Source organism: Thamnophis sirtalis, unplaced genomic scaffold, assembly GCF_051295495.1.
Source record: "Thamnophis sirtalis isolate CommonGarterSnake01/CBP01778 unplaced genomic scaffold, rThaSir2_p1.2 scaffold_3, whole genome shotgun sequence".
NCBI lineage: Eukaryota > Metazoa > Chordata > Lepidosauria > Squamata > Natricidae > Thamnophis > Thamnophis sirtalis.
Window position 1 is genome coordinate 86,480,297 of NW_028261383.1, and position 10,990 is coordinate 86,491,286.

The 10,990-nt window shown below is 37.0% G+C and overlaps 1 protein-coding gene across 1 annotated transcript; it reads right to left on the reverse strand.

Annotated features, from left to right (window-relative positions):
• Positions 1-2,822: 2,822 nt before the first annotated feature.
• Positions 2,823-10,963, reverse strand: MFAP3 (microfibril associated protein 3). Its single transcript, XM_014064601.2, has 3 exons — positions 10,893-10,963; positions 8,097-8,510; positions 2,823-6,424 (listed from the first exon to the last, which is right to left on the reverse strand). Exons 2-3 carry the CDS (start codon positions 8,377-8,379, stop codon positions 5,667-5,669), a joined length of 1,041 nt encoding a protein of 346 aa, XP_013920076.2. The 5' UTR covers positions 8,380-8,510; positions 10,893-10,963; the 3' UTR covers positions 2,823-5,666.
• Between the last annotated feature and the right edge of the window lie 27 nt (positions 10,964-10,990).

The window sequence follows — 10,990 nt, forward strand, 5'->3', positions numbered from 1 at the left end:
CTGTCAGGCTAATGTCACGTTCAACGCTGAAGTTTTATTCTGACTATGAGTACTGGCGTCCCAGCGAACCCGTCTAATAATGTGAGATGCTGGGAGCCGTAGTTCAGCAACATCTGAAAGGTCCCCAGTTTCTATCTTCCTGTCCCTCTCCCCCTGCCATATAACACGTTTGACTTTCACACAGATACTTCTGAATTTTTTGTTTCAAGGTTTATGATAGCTCTCTCCCTTATGCACAGATGGTGGCATTTTGGAACCAGGGTCTGAACCTTCAGAAAGAAAGGCTGTGGCATTTATATCTGGATATCATTGAATGTAAATTGTACTCTGTGATCTACCGAGCCACACTTTAATATCCTTCATTTGGGACTCTGCAGTGCTATGTATGTTGTTGCTGGCTTATATACTTGGCACGTGTCTGAACTAACTAGGTCCCCGATCCCCGTATGTGGATAGATTCTGCAGGCACACGTTAACTGAACAGTAAATACACCTGATGTGAACAAAACATCAATAGCAATTGATTTGGCAGCATGGTGAATCCAGATTAACATTGATCATCCATTCTCTTCACCATCCAACTAATGCCTGGATCATTGGCATTAGGCATGTGTGTTTTGGGGTATGTGTGTGGCCTTTCTGCTTAGAAAACATGATTGACGTGTCAGTCAGTCGGACACAGTCAGTTGTGTCAGATCGTCTGGTTGAAGATCCTAATACAATCCTAATCCATATCATGATCTCCTCATACTTTTCTCTCTTTCTCCCTTTCTTTTATGTCTCTGGCAGCACTAGGACATAAAGCTAACACCTTGATCAGCATGATGGGGATAAACCCGGGACCCTAGCATACTTATATGAAGAAGAGAGAAGGATTTGTTTTGATCTTCAACTAATTTTTTCCCCTGTCATGTCTTAAATGGTAATGCTGCTAATTTTAGTTCATCTAAACCAAAATTATATACCACAGTTGTAAGATATAGTATGACAACAGTATGAAAACCAATATCAAACAAAATCATTTTTTGAACATATAATAAACTTGAATGCTTATCCAGCTAAGTGAAATAGTTCAAGGTTGCTAGGTTTTTTTTTTTAAAAAAAAACACAACCAGATCTCTTTTGGCAGACTTGATATTGTCTCCATGTTCTTCAAAACAACAGCTGCCTCTAGTGTTAAATGCATATAATTGCATTTTTTTTTTTAAAAAAAACAAACCCTTACATTTAAGGAAGGCAGAACCGAAAATAAATATATGATTGCCCGCAAGGTTCCATGATTGGCTGACTCTACAATGATTCCTTATAAGGTAATGGGTGAGTTAGATTAATTTAGCTGAAAATAAGCCCCACAAAAATAAATGAAATCCAAATACGTAGTGCCTTACAATATATATGTACAGATAGCCCAAAAAAGATAGACATAAATGCTTTATACAGATATTTTTCTTAGGTTGGATGGGTTTTTATGTTTAATGGTGCTCTAAGCCAACTAAATTTTCCTTTGATTTTGCAATTATCCTATTATTTAGTAATTCGTATTACATATAAGGATCATACATTCTACTGGCTTGTTTAGAATTGCCAACCATTATATATAATTGTCCCCTCTTGAATTGTATTAGATGATAAAACGGTGTGAATGGAATGAAAGCAGACAAACAATAATACTATTTTAAAGTACCCGTATGTAATCACAGATAAGCTCCTCCTTGGATAAGCCAACCCTTGAATTTTTAACCCAAATACCGTGAAAAATGTGCCACCGTCAGATAGGTCAATCGTGAAGATTAAAATGTATATACATTTTGAAGGTCAGCTTATCACAAGTGGCACATTTTTCACAGTATTTTGGTAAAAAAAAGAGGGTTGGCTTATCCAAGGATGTGCAATCTGTGTGTATTTACAGCACTTCATTTTGATAAAGTTTCCTCCAATGAGCAACCCTCCTCTTACTGCTGATTGGGCTACATCTTGATTTAGGAACGGAGAATAAGTAGGAGTTTCCTGAATATAATATAGTGCTTAGCAAATTTAAGCTAAGGGCTGAGCGTTATGGATGGAAAAAAAGTAATGAAGCTAGGGTAAAGGATTTTGCTAAAGAAACAAATCCTACAGAAAGAACCCATGAAAGATTTCACCTGAGAACTGTATGGAGAGGCTGCCTAAGGAGGAAAGGGCTGCAGGAGCTTTCAAAACAGGAATAAGATGACAAGGAAGCAATCGTGTGCTCCTCGGTGATCAATATTCAGATGCCACATAGGAGTACTGTGAGAGAAATGGAAGGGAAGTTTAAAGCAGAGAAGCAGCACAATACTTGAGGCTCCACTGTGATCTCTGAGAAGGAGGTCATACAATGGTTTTCTACTGAATTATAATGGAAACTTTAGTTCAATATGTCTGGAAGATATCAGACAGAGGATCAGTGGATGATAGACATTGAGATAAACCAGAATGTTGCTGCTGCTATAGTTTCAATTTTTTGCAGCTCTTTTGATATGAACACACAAAAGCAAAATTCAGGCAAGCTATTCGTTGATTATTTTGGCATTTTAAATCCCCATTGCTATGTGCATGTACCGCTTAAATATTTCAAAAGCAGATTTATATATAATGGTTTCTTTTCTTATTTTCCACGTAACCAGTTAGAAAATAAATCAATAATGCATATATAACAGAGGACCAACTGGTAAAAATTGCAGAAGCCAACAATCACTTGCATATATAACATACTGTATGTAAATGATTGCATATGGCTGCAGGGCTTTAAGGCATTAAAATAGCATACAGATAATAATACATAAAACCAGAAACACAGTTCAGGCATTTAATAGTAGGTTTTATTATTGGAAGAAAGCACCATCTTATTTTTATATAAAAGTATGAAACACAACTGTGGCAACTCCCAAGCTACAAATGTAATGCTGAAACCATATTTTGGTGGACAGAGTTAAATTTTCTAATACTTTCACAAAACACTACAGCTAAAGAAATAAGAACACAACCTCATGTCTACTAATGTAAGTTGGTTTACACATACACACAAAGTGCACAGGCAGAACTGAACTTCCAATTAGCGTTAGGTAATATTACCTTTACGCCTGGGCTCTTGCACCACTTATTCATTAAAATCTATTAGATATTATTTGAGAAGTCTTGCGTTGTTCTTTTTCAATAAGGTTACATCAATTTTTTAAACAAGTACATACCACACACAGTAGTTCTCCAAATATGTTCATCACACTACAAGAATATTTGGTAAAAATATATGCTTTAAAAAAACCATCCACACTGCACAATATTCACCATGCATGATTTTTACATCTAATCCATCTAAATGAATTGCTCATCTCTGTCCTGCCTTTGTTCCACGAAAGAAAGTAAAGCAAACCAAGATCCTCTTTTTACAGATGATACATAAAAATGATATAGAAGGACAGAGAGAAATACCCTCCTATATTTACAAATATATCCCTTTGCCAAGCTTAAGCCTGCATGATCTATTTTGCTTTAGAAACAGAAACAAATATTAAGAAAATTAAGCTAAATATTGTGAGGTAAATGTTTTCTTAAACAATCTGTTAAACAGATGGGCATTATTGCCAATGACTCCAATTCCCAGGTGCCATTACTACTACTGCTTGCTACTCACTTGTGCTATAAACATAAGATTCCTACAAAAATCATATTTCTTCAACTTTTGCTAGAGCAAGAGGCATTTCATATCATAAATTTAGACTTGCATTATTTTAACTTTCTACATTATGGGTCAATTTGTCATTTCATTTTAAAGCTAAGAAGGAAACTACGCGTTGGGCTGTCCCCACCGTCCCCCCAATCCGGGAAAAAAAAGCTTGTATGAACTGAGTCAATTCAAATGGCTGGAAGAGAAAGGGAAATCTTATTTCATTAGCAAATGTGACCTCATAGCATAAGGACAGATCTGCTTATAGTAGGAGATGATGATATAATGGATTGCATCACTTCAGTTATGTGAAGTAAAGGTATCTGAGAGTAACAACAGGCAACAACTGACCAAACTAAATCCTCAACAATTTAAATTTGAATTTACAAGGTGACTTTTTTTAATGTGAAATTGAACTGTATTATTTCATATCTATAGCCTGAAGCAGTAGCAATAGCACTTAGACTTATATACCACTTCACAGTGCTTTATAGCCCCCTTGAAATGGATTACCGAGTCAACATATTGCCCCCAACAATCTGGGTCATTTTACCAACCTTGAAAGGATGGAAGGCTGAGTCAATTTTGAGTGAACTCCTGGCAATCGGCAAAATTAGCCTGCAATACTGCATTCTAACCAATGTGCCACCACAGCTATAGTAGGCAATTACACTACTGTTGAACGTGAATCAACCAAATGTCCGTATTAGAGTTATTTATTGTATAATGGTGGTGTTCTTTGAGGTTTCCCCAGGTCTTTTATTGGAGCCAAATGTTACTCCGTAGATAACAATTCTCAACCTACTGTTCTAACTGTGCATCTTTTTCACCCAAATTATCATTGACTCATGTTAACAGCTTCCACTAGGTGATTTTCATGGAACACATAACTGCTATCGAATCACATTGTCCTCAACATTGGACACTTAATATTAACAATTAAGAACATACTACCCGAAGAAGGCTGAAGTTTATAAATGAGATTACTGCAGACATTTCAAAATAGTCACTAGTAACGAAGTTGTCACTGTTTTTATCATAGTAACACTGAACAAATTTGAAGATTTTGTCAGTTCACCACTGCAATGAAATGAAATAATATTCTAAAAGTTGATATTATGAATAACACTGTGAAAAGAACCTCATTTATTAAAATATTTGGCAAAAATTTGGCAGAATATTTTAAGTGGTACGTCCTTGGCTGCAATGCAAAGGTTGCACTTGGGTTCCTATTTTCTAATGCAAATACTGCAATACATACATACATACATACATACATACATACATACATACATACATACGAATCTCTGAATATTTCATAAGTTTTTCACATAGTTTTTAGTTGTAACGATCAGAGTCTCCTTATAGCATTAAAAAAAAGACCTGCCACATTATAATTTCTTGTACAATACACTTGTGAACTGTAATAAAAGAACTGACCACATATAAAAATTTAAGTTTCTGGGTAGACATGACAAAAACTATTTATATCAATGTATTATTTGGTTGTATCTCATGAACAGATAATTCGCCAGCTTCATTTTAGTTTTTAGGGGGCAAGCAAAGGTGTGTGCATCTTTTAGCCTTAGCTCACTGAAAAGTGGGGGGAAATGTAACAAAGTCCCCAGTTATTTTTCATATCATGCCATTGGTGCCCTATTTGCTGCAATCTTTCTCCCACAATAATAATAATAAATAAACTGTACTACACCAGCCAACAAGAAGTTTGTCTACTCAATTGTAACTGGAGTAACCAATAATTGATAGAAAGGATTCTGCTGAAAAATACTTCTAAGATTAGTTATAATAAGACTTTTAAAATAGTTTCATCTATGCTGATTTTACCGTCACCTAACAACATTTAAAACAAAAAACAAACAAACAGGGATCATGCATCTGAGACTATGGTGGCATTTTCCCTTTTTTGTTTGAGAGTGTTCTTCCAGATCAGGAGGAACGTTACACAAGTAGCTTTGCAATTCTATTTGGATTCAGCCCTCGGACCATCATCTGACGGCAGGGAGGGGACACTATCGTGAGAAACAGTATCAATGCTTTGTGCCTCTGACTGAAGGTGGACAGATACCTCCACAGCTATTTCTTTGCCGTGGTCATTCACTGAACCATCATCTGAATCTCCTGCTGGTGAATTACTGCGCTTTATTTCTGGGTTTAAGGGATAGACTCCCTCTTGGGCACCAAGTGCTTGGGTCTGTTTCACTCCATCTCCTACTTCATCAGGGTCTTCAACATGCACTGCTTCAAATATTTCTTCCATAAAGGCCTTGCAGTTAAGGATTAGAGGTGGCAGAGGGATACTTCTGGCAAGTTCTTCAATGTAGCGAGCAAATTCCATGGTTTTAAACTGGGTGACCTTGGCCAGCTCTAGAGTTTTGGCAGAGGTAATAATAGGAATGCGTTTGGCTATTTCAAAAGCCTTCTGTAGCTTCTCAGCCCCTTCAGTTCTGAAGAACTCATTGATGGCCTTCTCTGTTTTACGAAGATGGCTGCTCATCATGCACAGACGTGTAATATTTAAGATTAGGATGATGGTAAAAGCAACTAGGCAGACAATCATGTAATAAATGCCCATGTCTCCAGAGGTGGAGACCACTCTGAGGGTGACTGAATAATAAGAAGTGCCATTTTCATTTGTGACACTGCAAGTATATCGTCCACGGTCAGCAAATATTACACCTGTGATATTGAGGATATTGTCAGAGATCACCAGTCTTCCATCTAAAGACACAAATAAAAAATTGTTTTAAACACTGCAAGATCAAATTATGCTTTCACATTTCTCAGGTTAGCATGCACAGAAGATGGGGCGATTTCAGTTGTGGTACCTTCTCCCAATAAATATATGCCCAGAATTTCTGTTTAATTATTTATAAATTGATTATAAATATTATTTTATTCTAATCTGGCTTTAATTCTGTTAGCTATTCTGAATTTTAAAAACTGTTTCTCTAGAACAGGGCTGTCAAACTCACGACCAACTGGTCGGATGTATCACGCGCTGGCCACCCGCATCTCCATTTTAGTGAAGGGGGGAGAGTCCTGATACGTCACGCGATGTCACCGTGATGTAAATTTGACACCCGTGCTCTAGAACAAGCATAAACCACATGAAGTTTAGCAGGAAAAAATATTTTGTACTAGATTGTCTACAATTACCTTTTATTTTGGATTAATGTTATTCATTTATTTTCTTTTTCATCCCCATGAAAATATCTAATTATGAATACATTCACAGCAATTGTAGTTATATCCTATAGAGAATAACAGAAAGTAGATACTTGGATACAATAATTTAATGCCTGCATGCAATGGGGCTTTTTCAAAACAGTGATCTTTAAGTGATACATTAAATCATTGCAGCAACTTTAGTTTAGGCTTCCAATTTTCTTGAAAACTGTCTATACCAGGGGTGTCAAACTCACATTGTCACGACATCATTGCATAACATATCAGGACTTTTTCCACCTTCGCTAAAACGGGTGGGGTGGCCAGCATGTGACACATCCAACCTGTGGGCCATGGGTTTGACAGCCCTGGTCTATACAATATAAATTTAATTTCTACAGCTGGGATTCAAATAACCAGATTCAGGATCTGATTGAGGTTTCTTTAACTTGTTCTTTCTTAGAGAAAGAATTCTGCTGCTGCAAATCCAATCTTCCTTGCAGCTGTTGTAAATTCAGATGAACAATCCTTTAAAGAAGACTGCTTCAGAAAATGCTGTTGTTCAGAAAGGCATTTAAAGATTTGCCTGAAGATTATTTTAACCTAAAATGCCAAATGATTCTAATGTTAAAGCAACTTGACTGAACAACCTATTTATTGATCATTAAATTATATCTCTCTATATAAATATATTATATATCTACTGTATTTTTCAGATTATAAGACACACTGGTGTATAAGATGCACCAAGATTTTGAAGAGGTAAGTAAGAAAAAGAAATTTTGGTCCTCTCTGGCCCCCAGGAGCACTCTGCAGGCTTTAGCGGGGCTGGGGAAAAAGGAAAAATGGCTCATTTTTTGCAAAAATGGCTCATTTTTTTGCAAAATTGGGATGTGGGGGCAGGGCTTTGGGAAGCCAAAAATGGCTGTATTCGGTGTATAAGATGCACCAACATTTCGACGCTCTTTTAGAGGGGGGAAAAGGTGCATTTTATACTCTGAAAAATACGGTATATAAAAATTCTTAACTATGTAAATAGATGTCCATTGTTGTAATTTAAGAGAAAGATGTAGTACATTGTAATATAGGTACCTTTAGGCACTGTGATTGCATATATGTTATTTTCCCCTGCTTTGTGCATTTTACAGAATGCAACACGAAAACCTCTATGAGCATTATATATTGAGTCAAGCTTATTGTAAGTTTAGACAAATATGCGTCTTACCTCTTCCACCTTGGTCCAGAAGATGCCCCTTTGAGTTGTACCAGAGTATGATGTCCTGCTGGCTAACGTTCAAATTACATTCAATGAAAACACAGGTACCTTCTTTTGCTATGATATTCTGAGGAACTGGATTTTTTTTCAAAACTTGAAAGATAGGGAGAAGTGATACGTTGAGAGGCAGGGGCCTTGATCCCACAGAAAATGTCAGGTTGGAAGTAACATTTTCTTGAGCAAAAACACCAAGGTTAAGAACCAGAATCAACAGGCAGCAGCTGAACTTCATGGAAGCTTAAAATTAAGGGCTTCTTTTGTTGAATTTAATTACTGAAGAAAGATAGCATTGAAACAATAGACATTATCTTGATCACCAGAGAAGATATTGAGTGATGCATCAACCGTTCTCTTTGAAAATGCCTAAAAAGCAAGTACATGAGAAACCCAACTAAAATACTAAAAAAAACATGAATGTGAGTTATTAAAAATAACTGCATAGATTTGTTAAACTTATGAGGAGGATATTACAGCTAGAACCACCATAATTGCAACTAGTGTACATATTAGTACAAAAAAGAAAGAAAAGCAACAATCTTTTTCCTTCAGAACTGCTTTGTGATGGCAACATGACCCATTTTCATTCCTATATTATAGGACTGGATATAGATTTTTTACCATCAATGGAACAATATCTTCTATCTGTGGAAGTTGGCATCAAAAAAGCAAATTCCACTAACAAAAGAATCTTCTCCATTTCCCTACCTGAGCTTTCTTAGTAGCTTATTTGCCATGGATTCTTCCCTGATCAACTCCATAGAACTGATTAGGTCACATTACATTTTAACATGTTTTAAATGTTGAAGGTTCTTCCTTCAACATTTTTTGGGGGAAATAACATAGTTAAAAATATAATACAAATATAGCTTCTATTTGTATTTTATTATTTGCTAAATGAAAATGACAGATAAGTACAGAACTGGTAACCGATCTCAGTCTAAAATGATTCTAATATTAAAAAAACCCAAACTTATATGATGCTTGAGTTACTAATTTTAAGAAGTGTTGAGTATTTAATAAACTTCTTCTCTAGTTTTATTTATTATTTTCATAAAACCTCATAGAATCTTATCAGAGGTAATAATAAGTCCCTTATTTCTAACTAAGAAAATAACCAGCTTTCAAAAACTCAGAGTAATTATATGCACCAATTGAATATGCTCCCTAAGATATGGACCCAAGTTTACATAATACACAATAGTTTTGAATGCTACTAATTTTTCCATTATTCTTCAGACTTTGTTTGCTATCTAATCTTTCCTACTGCTATTTTCTATACCTGTTTACAAACTGAATCCCTCACTACTAAATCATTTTGTAAGACATTAATCATTAAATCATTACATGTTAGTTAACAACTAATATAAAAAACAATAATTGAAAAACATACTTTTCAATTAATCTTTGGATTAAATGAAAAATATCTTTGAAGGCAACAAATATGTATATGAAGCAACCAAGAGCTGAGCTTGACATTTTACATTCAGTCCCCAAAGGTTTCTTAAGAATAATTAGCTATAATTACTAAGATTAACTGCTTCACAACATCAGCTTTCACAATAGCTAAGAAAATTATTCAGGCAATTCAACATAATCGAGTAACCTTGGAATCTAATTCAGCAAAGATATCACTGGATACCCATATTTCATCTTGCTGAAATAATCCACAGGTAGGCACAGACAATATTTAGAGAAATCAAGAGCGATCTGTGTGTGTGTGTGTGTGTGTGTGTGTGTGTGTGTGTGTGTCTGAGAAAGAGATGGGGGAAGGAGGAAGACAGACAGCTAGAGATCAGGATGCAGATGCTTCTGAAATCTCTGGTAAATTTTTGGAATGCTTGTCCAATTGTAGACTGATGCTCTTATGGACCTTTTCTTTTGATATCTTTCTGAGTTTATTCATTTATTTATTTGGGGTGACTTTAAGCACCTGGAGACTTTGTTTGTGCCTAGCCTTGCAGTTTTCTTGGCAAGGTTTTTCTGAAGTGGTTTGCCCTTGTCTTCTTCCTAAGGCTGGGAGAAAGAATGACAGTCCTGAGGTCACCCAGCTGGCTTCATATTTAAGCCGGGACTAAAAGTGCCGGCCTCCAAGGTTCTAGCCTGGTGCTTTAATCACTACTACACCAAACTGGCTCCATGCTTCTGAGTTTACTACTATGATAATTGCTACTCCATCATGGAGCAAGGAGAGACTGCCTCGAGTTAAAATTGCCTGGAGAGTCTGTGCCTCGTCTCGAGAGACCAGACTGAGGGAGACAGCCGCACGCGGGCTCCTTCTCCGACCCTCTTGAGTTAGGGCAGAGGAGGAGAACGATGGCTCTTTTATGGCTTGTGGACTTCAACTCCCATAGTTCCTGAGCCAGCCATACTAGGCTCAGGAATTCTGGGAGTTGAAGTCCACAAGTCATAAAAGGGCCATCGTTCCCCACCCGAGTTAGGGTATCTCATTAGGGTACCTAATGAGATTACTATATCTGCATTACTTCTCCGATACACAGGCGGAACAGTAACAGCCTGGCCTAGCCCTCCGCGGGGCAATACTCCTGGCGGGCAGTGTTTCTACCAACAGAGTTCCGGGGTTCAAAGACTCCTATCACAACATGACGTCCTGACAGCGCCAACAGCGTCATCCCTTTCCTCCCCCCTCCCATCGCGCTTGATCGCCGCGAGGAGCGTCGCCGGCGAATTCCCTTCTCGGGCCCTCTGTCCATCCTCCTCGCCCACCACGAAAATAACCAGCCTTACCTGTCCAATTACCCAACCGGTCGGTAACTTTTCCTGCAAATTCGTCATATCCGGTAACGAAAAAAAGAAAAGAACAGAGCGAGGTCACCTGACTCCAG

Coding starts and splice junctions, on each gene's coding strand:
- MFAP3 (XM_014064601.2), bottom strand. CDS start 8,379: ATGAAGTTCAGCTGCTGCCTGTTGATTCTGGTTCTTAACCTTGGTGTT. Junction 6,425..8,096: donor TCTGGACCAAGGTGGAAGAG/GTAAGACGCATA, acceptor TTGTGTCTTTAG/ATGGAAGACTGGTGATCTCT.